Consider the following 12,494-nt stretch of genomic DNA (forward strand, 5'->3'; position numbering starts at 1 on the left):
ATTTTAGCAGTAAAGATCTGTGTCTCCAAAGATGCCCCAGTAGCTCCATATAGTCTTTTCTGCTGATTCACTGCACATGCTCTGTGCTGCTGTCACTTACTGAGTTTAGGGACCCACTCACAATATACAGTACACATAGAATAGAAATGTCACAATATAAGGCTGATTAGTAATTAATACAGATAATTACTACATGTCAGCACAGAAACCAGTGCAATTAGCATCAGAATTTAATAATCAGCACTGTAGCATCAGCTTATATTACAGACCAACCTCATTTTCTGCTGGAAAATTAATGACGAGCCCTAAGCTTAGCTTCTCAACAGCTGCTCAGAGCCTGAGCATGTGACTTTCCAAAATGGTGACCCCTGTGACAAATTTGAAGTCCTGGATCATTGCTGCTATTGACAAGCTGAAACTTTAGCCTGGTGCAATAAGTTCAGTTTATAAAATATGGCATTTTTAGCCATATTCATTTTTAGAGTTTAGTTCTACTTTTAGGGGCAGATTTATCAAGAGTCCAATTTCGAAGTGATGGCAGTTTTTTTAAACTCCCATCAACTCTAAAATCAAATAAAAAGGACCAACTGAAATTTATTTAAAAATCTGATTTTTTTTTAAAATTTGAGTGAATAGGCTGCATTCGATCATTCGAATCTAATTTGATTCAAAGTATTTTTTTAAAAAAAAAAGACCACCAAATGACTCCAAGTAGGTTCTAGGAGATCCCCCATAGGCTAAAACAGCATTCGGCAGGTTTTAGATGACGAAGAGTCAAAGTCGAATTTTTAAAGACACAGTACATGATAAATTTCGATATTCAAATTTGGACTATTCCCTAGTCGAAGTACACTAAAATTAGCTCAAAATTCGAATTTAAAAATTAGATTTTTCAATTCGACCCTTGATAAATCTGCCCCTAAGTGTACTAAAAAAATTAAGACATGAAATAAAGCCAATAGGATTGTTTTGCCACCAATATGAATTCATGCCAGTCAGTTACTATCAAGTACAGGTACAAAATGCTGATTTATTATAAGAGAGAAAGGAAATAAGGAAGGAAATAGTTTTTTTAAAAAAAAAAATAGGAGATGAGTAGATGACATTCTTGTAATCTGGAGCTACAGTATCTGGATATTGGGTTTCCATATAAGAGATCCCAGACCGATAGATATTTCACTTTGATGTAATTATTTAAGTATGAATAATGTTAATACTCCAATTGCCACTCCCAAGGATCAGGTCCAGAATTCCTAAGTAAAGAAGGCAAAATAAAGTACAAAGTAGCCTTCAGGAGGTAGAAGAGCGTTTGCTTGTGATCTCAACAATGACTAAAGGATAATCATATCCTGTTTTTATCTGGTCACAAGCACCATACACATGAATGAAGAACTCGAGCCTCATAATTTGAACACGTGCCTAATAATTATTTCTATGACTATAAAAGAATTCATGGAATGCCTTTATCATAGAGACGGAGCCAAATGCTGGAATTGCTTTGACGCCAAATGTTCTGTACATAGAAAAGTCTGTTTAACATACTCAGAATTCTACACCTCATTTCAAACAAAATAATGCATTTCCCATTTTTATTGTTGTTTGTTTTTTAATTTAACATCGATACTCATTTTAACGGATGAAGTATGACGAGCACATAAAGAGGTATAAGACCATAGAGTGTACAAATACAGAACACTTTCAAATCAGGGAAAAATGGAAAGGGGTGTATTGCTGCAGCTTTTCTTCAGTGTGATTGGCTGGTCTCAGATTGCTCTATGTAGCTTTGCTGCAGCCAGAAAGGTCCAGTAGAACAGGAAAAGCTAATTGCTCATTGGTTGCTGTGGGTAACTGCACCTGAAATCATTTTTTTTAACTGGCATTTTATTACCCCACTTTGTGCGGCAGTTGCTATACAGCGAATTTGAGGATCCATTACATGGCATTTTATATGATTTGCTCTGAAATATCTAATGATAATAGAGAAGCCACTAGGGCTCAAACCAGTTTTATTACCTGTAGATCTAGAGGCAGACCACTTAACTATGCGCTATGCCTAAATGCCTATTCTATTAGGTCAGGGGTCCCCAACCTTTTTTTTACCCATGAGCCACATTCAAATGTAAAGAGAGTTGGGGAGCAACACTAGAATGAAAAAAAGGCCCTGGGGTGCCAAATAAGGACTGTGATTGGCTATTGGTAGTCCCTATGTGGACTGGCAGCCTACGGGCGACTCTGCTTGGTAGTACACCTGGTTTTTATACAACCAAAAATTGCCTCTAAGCCTGGAAAAAAAAATAAGCAGCTGCTTTGAAGCCACTGGGAGCAACATTAAAAGGGTTGGTGAGTAACATGTTGCTCATGAGCCACTGGTTGGAGACCAATGTGTTAGGTGATTAAAGGAGAACTAAACCCCTATGCTAATAAAAAACCCTACCCTCAATAGTCCCCTGGCCTGCTCCCCCAACACAGGTGTTCACACAAGTTAATGCCCTTGAGCTGGTAATTACCCATCTTTGCAGAGTCAGCGGAGCTCACGGGGGCCATATTCAACGTTTCGGGAATCTTCAGTAAGTAAGCGCTGTATCGGAACATGCGCAGTTGTAGCAATATCCCGGTCCTTAACAACAGCACATGCGCCGAAAGCCACAGAAATTGCAGAAGGGACCAAAGATTACCAAAGTGCCGCAAAATGGCGCCCGTGACTGCTGCACTGACTTTGCAATGATTTACCAGCTTTGGGGCATTTACTTGTGTGAACACCTGTGTAGGGGGAAGCAGGGAGGGGGACTATGGAGTGTAGGGGGTTGGTGATTTTTATTATCAAGGGGGTTTAGTTCTCCTTTATAAGACATACGTTTTTCTGTTATTATAGTGGGAAAAAGTGCCAGTGTCTGCTCACCCTTGTAGATGTAGATCTTGCCCATGATTTATTTGTTTCCTTTGGGACATTTGTTACCTATCCTTAATATTGAATTTAAATTATGATCAAATGTTATTTCTACCTATGCCTGAAAAAATAAACATCATTAGAACACATGAACTTTTGGGTCCTCCAGCCTTTAATTGTAGTAGGCTGCTATGATTTGGAGGTCCAAACACTGCCCATCAATTAATTAGGTACATATTGATGTTATGTTTGGGTCTAAGAACTATTATAACCTTCATGTATCCACAGATTCGTTTTTGGGCTAGAATACAATCCAATTCTTCTTGTGCGATTGTCTATGCCTGTATATACATATTGTGCTTTGGGTTACCAGACCTAAAGGAAACTTTACCCATTTTATAACATTACTCCATCCTTTAAAGGGGTGCTTCACCTTTAAGTCAACTTTTAGTATATTATACTGTAGAATGACAAATGTTAAGCAACTTTCCTTCATTATTTACTTTTTTTAATTATTTGCCATCTTCGTCTTTCTCTTTCCAGGTTTCAAATGGGGGTCACTGACCCCATCTAAAAACAAATGCTGTGTAAGACTACAAATGTTTTGTTACACGGAATAAAAAGCTAAATAACTCAAAGCCCACAAATAATAAAAAATGAAGACCAATTGCAAATTGTCTCAGAATATCACTCTCTACATCATACTAAGGGGCCGATTCACTAAGGGTCGAATATCGAGGGTTAATTAACCCTCGATATTCGACTAGGAATTAAAATCCTTCGAATATCGAAGTCGAAGGATTTAGCGCAGATAGTTTGATCGAACGATCGAAGGATATTTCCTTCGATCGAACTATTATATCCTTCGAATCGAACGATTCAAAGGATTTAAATCCAACGATGGAAGGAATATCCTTCGATCAAAAAAAGTTAGCCAAGCCTATGGGGACCTAGGGGTCGAAGTTTTTTTTAAAGAGACAGTACTTCGACTATCGAATGGTCGAATAGTTGAACGATTTTTAGTTCGAATCCTTCGATTCGAAGTCGTAGTCATAGTCGAAGGTCGAAGTAGCCCATTCGATGGTCGAAGTAGCCCAAAAAAAACTTTGAAATTCAAAGTTTTTTTACTTCGAATCCTTCACTCAAAGTTAGTGAATCGGCCCCCAAAAGTCAAAGGTGAACACCCTCTTAATACACACTGATTTTCTGACCTTTTGTATCAAGCACTATTATGAGATCCACCGTTTGGAAAGGTCAAATTTTGCTTATTGTAAGATTACAGATGCCTTGTATAAGAAAGTATTGCTTTATTAGCTATTCATCAATAATATCAAGAATATTCTGTGCAGTTAATAAATTCGTACCCCTTAATTCACCATAATTCACATTTAAGATGGGCATTCAGGGTATGTAGAAAAGCATATGAGCATTCTTTCCAATTCTCACCTTTACTGTGTTTATAGATTGGTTCCCCAGCTCTGATCAGCACCCTCTTATGGAGGAGGTGAGGCAGTCACACAGTTTGAAAAGCACTGCCTTAATATAATGTATATTTGTTTAGAATAAGTTATGTGTTTAACTATCTATTATAGAGCTGTAATACAATATATACAAGTTAAATACTTTAGTCTATATGAATAAAGTTTTTCCACTCCATAAATATGAGTACCTTGTTGGTTTGGTGGCAATCCTTTTGGCATTTAAATATACTCAATCTTGTTGTAGCAATCTGAAAGTTCTCCTTGTGTTGGACGTACTCTGCAAGCTACTCCTTGATCCTGGGGTGTGGTATAGATGCATGTTTCTTGTTGGTGCCTACTTGGACAAGCCCAGCATAATATTATGCCTCCAACAAGAAGAAATCCAACAGCCGGCCAGGCAAGGAACAAGGCTTCTCCAAGCTCAATCCTGAATCCTCCTTTGCATAAAGGTTCACAGGCTTGGCGGACAATGTTGGTAGTCACCCAGATCACTGGAATAAGCATCAAAACAACACTCACAATGTACAGGATTCCCGATGTTAGAATAATGCAGTGCTTTCCATACTTATTTTGATATCTAGTGAGCATCAGCCCAATAAAGGAGAACATAAAGGCCAGAAAACTCAATATAACCGCAAAACTCATCAGTACCCGTCCAGCTTTTAGGTCTTCTGTGACCGAAACCATGGAGTCATAGCTTTTACACTGTTGTTTGTTCTGAGCTTGATTAACGCAGGTGCTCCACAGGCCATCAAAGCGACTGATCCACTGTCCATCAGGTCGGATATTTAGAGATCCTTGATTTTCAAAAATGACAGACACCTTCCACTGAGGCATTAATGTAATCACCCAGACAAGAATCATACCGATGCATCCACAGAGAAATCCAATGATCTGCACCACTAAATGAACCATGTTCTTCCAGGCAGGACAATGGAAAGGCCGGACTTAGGAAGCACAAGTGCAGAGCTGGAGACCTGATATGATGTTGTGTTCTACTGATTGAGGAAACTCTAGATTAGGTTCATTTATATATTCAGGTTCATGCCTTAAACAATGGGATGAATACCTAGAGAAATGCATGCATGGAACATGTGAGTTTTTATTGTTGACTACATAAGAGATGTGATGTCACTGAAATGTCTCTGGTATGCCTGGAAGCTACTGCATCTTACCCAAGTTGCTTCAACATAGAGTAAGCTGAAATATGATCCATAAACACACATTTACTGTATAGAAGATATTTCAAAATACATATTAAAACTACATATGCAAACATTTCCCTAGGAAGGGACTGCATGATCAGATTCAAGGTTGGGGTTGTCTACTTGGCTTTGAAAGCACAACTAGGGTTCACAATGATAACATCCAACAGGTTTGAGCTCAGTAAGGATCCCTATAAAGGCATTCAATATAGGGATAGCACACAATGCACCTACAGAAATGTTTTTTGTTTATATTCTCACAGTATAAGTTGGTCCTTGTACAGGTCAAAACTTGGCTACACATCTAGCTTATTCTTGTAAATTTCATGAGCGCAGTACAAAGTTGGCATTCAGACGGAGGGAATCCAAGTGAAAAGTACAGGTATGGGTCCTGTTATCCAGAATGCTCGGGACCTGGGGTTTTCTGGATAATGGATCTTTCTGTATTGTGTATCTGAATACCTCAAGTCTACTAGAAAATCATGTAAACATTAAATAAACCCAAAAAGCTGTTTTTGCTTCTAATAAGAATTAATTATATCTTAGTTTAGATCAACCACAAGCTACTGTTTTATTATTACAGAGGAAAACGGCAATCATTTTTAAACATTTGGATTATTTCATTTTAATGGCGTCTACGGGAGATGGCCATTCTGTAATTCAGAGCTCTAAGGATAAGGGTGTTCCGGATAACGGATCCCATACCTGTATTAACACAGAAAGTGCATAACCTATAAGTGACAAACAGATCAAACCCCATTTCTGTATATGCTAAGCAGTCTGCCAGCAAACATGGAAACCCCATATAAGCTAGTACTGAGTGAAAGGATTTATAGTAAAGATCCCAATGTATTATCAATAATAAAAGTATGGTATGAAGATACAACTCTTTACCTTAATGTACTTTATTAGAGGTATTCTCCATACTCCTCTTTTTCCTTACCGGGTTGCAAATCCCACCAACATTAAAAGCAACGCTGCCAATCAGGACCTTGGATCATTTTTGTGTCCCAATTTTAGATGCAACAGATAAGTAAGAGCTTTCCTGGTGCCTGTAAGATGAGGGTTTTCAACAAGATTGTAGACCTCTTACTGGGGTATAGGGGTGAATGCATGCATAGACAGGTGGCACTGCTTGCTTCTTTTAACGACGTATGATTGCACTGAGGTGGTCATTAATAAATTCTCCCTAACCCTGGCTGCTTGGCGGGAGTATGGAGAAAAAGTTGGCTCTATTTCTGGCTGCCTTTTCCCCTACTTTTTTTTTGTGTAATAAGGGGGTCATTTGAATTGGGGGCGAATATCACCCACCCAAAGAGTTGTATCTTCATACCATACTGCTTATTATTGCTAATACATTGGGATTAGTGATGGGCGAATTTATTCGGCAGGCACGAATTCGCTGCGAATTTGCGCGATTCGCCGCCAGCGAATAAATTCTGGAAACTCAAAAAAAATTTCCAAAAAAACGTACGCCGGCATCTAAAACAGGACGCCGGCGCCGTTTTGCAAATTTTTCACCGTTTCGCAAATTTTTCGCCATTTTGTGCGAAATTCGTGAATTTTTCGGCGAACCGAAACGGCGCAAATTCGCCCATCACTAATTGGGATCTTTACTATAAATCCTTTCACTCAGTACTAGCTTATTACTAGGTTTCCATGTTTGCTGGGAGACTGCTTAGCATATACAGAAATGGGGTTTGATCTGTTGGTCACTTATAGGTTATGCTCTTTCTGCCACTCTTTCTGGGTTGGATGATCTACCATTAAAAAGTATTTCATAATTTACTTACCAGTGCATTACAAATGCCATTGATGGTGGGACTTTGGTGGGGTGGGCAGAAAATGTTGTTGTGCGGGGCCCCATGATTTCTGATGGCCGGTGGAGGCAAGGGTGGGGCAACACAACTTTGGGGTTAAGATTGCCCAGTCCCTACTCCACTATAGTTAAATGTGGCCTGTCCAAAACTTGGAAGTTTGTAATAAATAATATTTGCACCGTCAGCTAATTGTCAGCTAAAGAAAATATAGCCAAAATAAGTGTTGTGTATATGGGAGATAGAGGGTTTGAGAATGGAATATTTCCTGGAGTTGTATTATATTGGTGCATGGGATCACTTAGCATGAAACCTGTTATTCAGAAGCTCCCAAATATGGTAAGGCCATCTCCCTGTGGCATAAGACTCAAAGGATAATAGTAATGTTTTGCCACCAATACATATTCATGCAGCTTATTTAGGATGAAGTCCAAGATACAAAATGTCAAAACTTTTCTCCGCTAGAACTTTTATAATTCTTGTATATCGATAAGAGGTGCTCAATGTTAGCTCTGCTGCAAAAAAAGAGCTTTCATCCAATGTCCACAAAAATAGAAACAAAAGGCACACTCACTTCAATGCTTCTGCATAAATTCAAACTGTTTTCATTTTTATTTCAGTGAGATCCCAGCAAACGTTTCGGGTCAAGCCCCTTCATCAAGTGCTACTTACTGAAGTCCAAGATATATTGTTTTATTACTGCATAAATAAATATTTATTTGCTTAAAATGGACTCTATGAGGAATGGCCTTACCATATTTTAGAGCTTTATGAATAACAGGTTTCCCTCTTAGTGATCCCATTCACCTATATAATACAACTCCAGGAAATATATCATCCCTCTATCTCCCATATACACAACACTCAAGGGTTTGTTATTTCGGCTATATTTTCTTCCACCTCACTGACAAATAAATGGCTGTGCAAATTTTATTTTTACAAACTCCCAAGTTTTGGACAGGCCAAATGTAATTATAGGACCCACTAAACTCATGCACTCACCTTAAAAGATCCAAATGAAATTCCCTCCCCAGTAGCTTATTAGAAGTGGGTGAAGAAGAATTCCCTATGAATGATTAACAAATGGTACAAGCCAAAAGGGAACCTTTTAGTCCCTGATTGTCTGCAGGCGCTTTGTGCTCTTAAAGGAGAGATAAACCCACCAATAAGAGAATCCCCTACCTACTAGCCTAACTAATACCCCCTCCCTGCTTCTTGCCTGCACAGTTAGTTACCCCTAAAATTGCCCCTAAGAGTTTGCTCACATATCGGTGCAGAGTAAGCGCAGCGGAGCTCATGGGTGCCACCTTCCAGATCTCCGTCTTCTTAGGGGGGTTTAGTTCTCCTTTAAAGGAGTGTTTTTTATTTTAACTAACTATTAATATAGAGTAGAGAGTAATATTATGACTATTTGCAATTTGTTTTCATGTTTTTGTTCTGCAGCTCTCCAGGGTGGAATTTCAGCAACTACCTGGTTGCTAGGGTCCTGTGTAACCTAGCAACCAGGCAGCTGTTTGAATCAGAGACTGGACGATGAGTACAGGAGGGCCTGAACAGAAAAATGTGTAATTAAAAAGTAGCAATAAGAATAAAATTGTAGCTCCACAAAGAAACAGTTGTTTGGCTACCAGAGTTAGAGACCCCCATCTGATAGAAAGAAAAAGGCAAAAACTATGCAATACCAGTTGAAATGTTGGTAAGGCTAGGACATTCTATAACATAGAATTTAAAAGTGATCATGAAACGGATCTTGTTTAAATTAAAAATATATATTTACTGTACATTAAACAACAAACAGTGTAAAGGTAACATTCCATTATACAAAATACCAAGGCAATATATGTACATAATTACAAGGTACAAGATAAGTGTTTACATGTCTGTCCATCAAGTGTTTTTGTCTGCCAGCAAGGTGGAAACCATTGGTAGCAGTCCAGAAAGTGGTTAAACCTGGTGCGGGTTGCGGTGACAACTTTATAATTCTTCTTCAGTTTGACGTTCTCTGCACACCATTTCTTGATCTCTGGGTGGGACGTAGGTGCCCCTTTCTTCATGGTGCCTACATGTGCAAACCCAACACATTATTATCCCTCCGACGAGGAGAAAAGCAACAGTTGGCCAAGCCAGGAACAAGGCCTCTCCTAATTCAATTCTCACTGCTCCTCTGCACACAATGGAATCGCAGCTATAAAAGATAATATTCTTCATTGTCCAGCTCACGGGAATAATGATGAGAATAACACTCAGAATATAAAAGATCCCAGAAGTAAGCAGCAAACATCTCTTGCCGTTCCTGCTTTTCTCTCTACATTGGGACATCAGCATCGCAACAAAGGAAAAGAGAAAGCCTAACAAGGTCAACATAACGGCAAAGCTCATCAGCACTCTTCCGGCTTTTAAGTCTGTTGTGAGGGATATGACAGAATCATAGCCGTTACACCCTTGGGAGATATGGCCGTTATTGACACAGGTTCTCCATAGCCCGTCATGTCGACTGATCCATTGTCCATCGAGACGGTTGATTGTGTGTCCATTGTTTTCAGCAATGATAGATATCCTCCACTGAGGCATTAATGTTATTACCCAAGTGAGAATCATACCAATGCTCCCACAGAGGACTCCAATGATCTGAACCAAGAAACAAGCCATTTTGCTCTAGATGATAAGAATCAAAAGATTCAGACCTTCCTCTTGTGGTGCTTGAGACCTTGTTCTGTGCAAAGTGGCAACATTAGATGCCCAAGATTCATTTATGTATCAGACTAGTCATGTGCATCAGACAATAGTATGACAGAGTATACTTTACCAATGTGACCTATAATTATAGCGTGATAGAACACAAATGGAATGCTCATATTGTTGTCAACTTTAAAAATAAAGTATGTATGGGTATTAGAAAAATTACACTCAGAACAACAAGAAGCATATCATTTCTAAAGAACATTTAATTCTAAACACAGGCTTCTCGCTGTGTGAGCAGTGAGAGTCTATCTGGTCAGTGGTCAGATACTATGCAATGATGGATTCTGCCCTATATCTTCACAATAAAAAGTGGTTTATAAAAGTAATAAAAATAAAACAGCTCTGGTTACAATGTAGGAGAGGGAAAACTGGAAGCTCTGATGAAGAGGCAGGGAGCCACGAAACGCGTCAAGCGGGCAGCCTAAGTGTTTGTTTTGCTATAAATCTTGATTTTTTCAAGATTTTTAACAACTGGCCTCCCCGGTGCTCCGTTCTTTGAATCTATTTTGGATAAAATTGAGTCTATGGGAGACGGCCTTTCCGTGATTCTGAGCTTTCTTGATAACGGTTCCCGGATAACGGCTCCCATACCTGTTTATATCTAATTTCTTTGAATTCTATTGGAAGAGTCTCAAATCAAAGAGTAAGACCTTATGTCAAAGTAAATGGGGATGGGAATGTATTTGAGTGAAATTGGGCTTTAAATGTAAAAAGTGATTGGGTTAAATGTCCAGAGGTTTAAATCTGCAGTGTTGGTAGCTATGTAAGAAGGTAAATAAAATAAAAAAGTTTAATTTCCCTTAGAAAAATTTGGGTTAGAATCACTACAAAAGTGTCCAGTCGATAAGAACAAAAACAAATGGAAAGCATTGGGTTAGGGTGGCCATACGTGGGTAGATGCAGTAATTTGGCGAGGTTGCTTGAGTGGGTGATATCGGAATAATCCCGTCGTGGGCGCTAGGGTCCAATAATCGGATCACAAGGCCCGGAATGCAGGTGGTGGGATCCGACTGGAATTTTAAGCCTGTTGATTTTTGGCCAGATATCAATTGGGGAAGCTTGTCCAGGCTGATTACTTGTCTGTTGGCAGCTTTTATCAGCCTATGTGTGGCCACCTCTATCTTCTGCTCTCCTTTCTTGTTTTTACAGAAAAAGGGATTGATATGCTACACAAGTGCCTAGCACATACTCTCAAAAAGGTACAGTATGAGGGTAAAATCATAAAAATCACAACGTTTGCATAAAACACCAAAGAATACACCATCATTGTCATTATTATCAGATCAATCTTTTAACCGATTCACATGCTTATGGCATGCACCTTCAAATCGTATATTTTTTTGGAATCATCTTGATTCTGAGCACATTCAAAAAGTCAGGCCATAGAGGTTAAAAGACTGGCAGGCATCCCAGGTGTGGCCAGATTAAGATCCAGCTCAAACCAACCTTACTCTAATGAATATATACAATGTATTTGATTCCGGTGCCTACCTTGATCAAGAATCTTGACGTATTTAAATGGATATCTCACTGCAATTTGTTGTAAATATAGTAAAGCTGAGTGATTATATATTGATGACAACCATGAAAGCATTCTCTTTCTGTAGGGGTAAAGGACATAATGATAATCATTTCTGGAACCTGTTCCATGCCAGCCTAATTCATGTGCAAACCAACTGGAGGTTGCTTTGTCTGAACAACTGATTCTTGTTTGATGTGACCACAGCCATGCTTGGCCAAATTGCAATAAATAACATAAGATGGGCAGGTGAACATCAAGGTCCATGCATTGAACAAAGGCCAGAAGAGGACATCTTATAGTAGGCACGATGGTGGTACAGTTGTCAATTCCAGGTTGGCTGTTGGCATCAATTTCAGACATGATTCTTTACTCTAATTGATGGCAAACTATGGTCCATTGGGTTGACAATACTGTTGCCTAAGACATTAACAAACAAACCTATTGTAGGTCAGTTTATGTCCAGCAACTAATAGAAAAAATGTAACCTATAGAGTTTCTGCCAATGAAAAAGTGACTGTGGTTGACAAATATAACTGTTATTCCACACCAACTCAAAATAGTTCTACAGCTTTTAGGTTGTTCCTTCTGACACTAAAGAAACCTGAATGCTAGTATTAATGTATAACAATGTTTAGGATAGGATTTAGAATTACTTTCTGCAAGTCAACAGTACACCAAAAATGCTCCTTGGCTTAGGAATAGAATGTGAAGGAGCTGTGCTCTGTGCCCTTGAGTCAACAGCTTCTTTACTGGTGCAACCTACAGAATGCAGGGTCACACCACCCATTCAGTGGAATACTGCCGTTCCCTGGCAGGCCTTCCTTAACATATCATAAATGA

The 12,494-nt window shown here is 38.9% G+C and overlaps 1 protein-coding gene across 1 annotated transcript; it reads right to left on the reverse strand.

Annotated features, from left to right (window-relative positions):
* Positions 1–4,587: 4,587 nt before the first annotated feature.
* Positions 4,588–5,283, reverse strand: cldn17.3.S (claudin 17 gene 3 S homeolog). Its single transcript, XM_018248527.1, has one exon. It carries the CDS (start codon positions 5,281–5,283, stop codon positions 4,588–4,590), a length of 696 nt encoding a protein of 231 aa, XP_018104016.1.
* Between the last annotated feature and the right edge of the window lie 7,211 nt (positions 5,284–12,494).

The sequence above is a fragment of the Xenopus laevis genome, chromosome 2S (genome assembly GCF_017654675.1).
Source record: "Xenopus laevis strain J_2021 chromosome 2S, Xenopus_laevis_v10.1, whole genome shotgun sequence".
Classification (NCBI taxonomy): Eukaryota; Metazoa; Chordata; class Amphibia; order Anura; family Pipidae; genus Xenopus; species Xenopus laevis.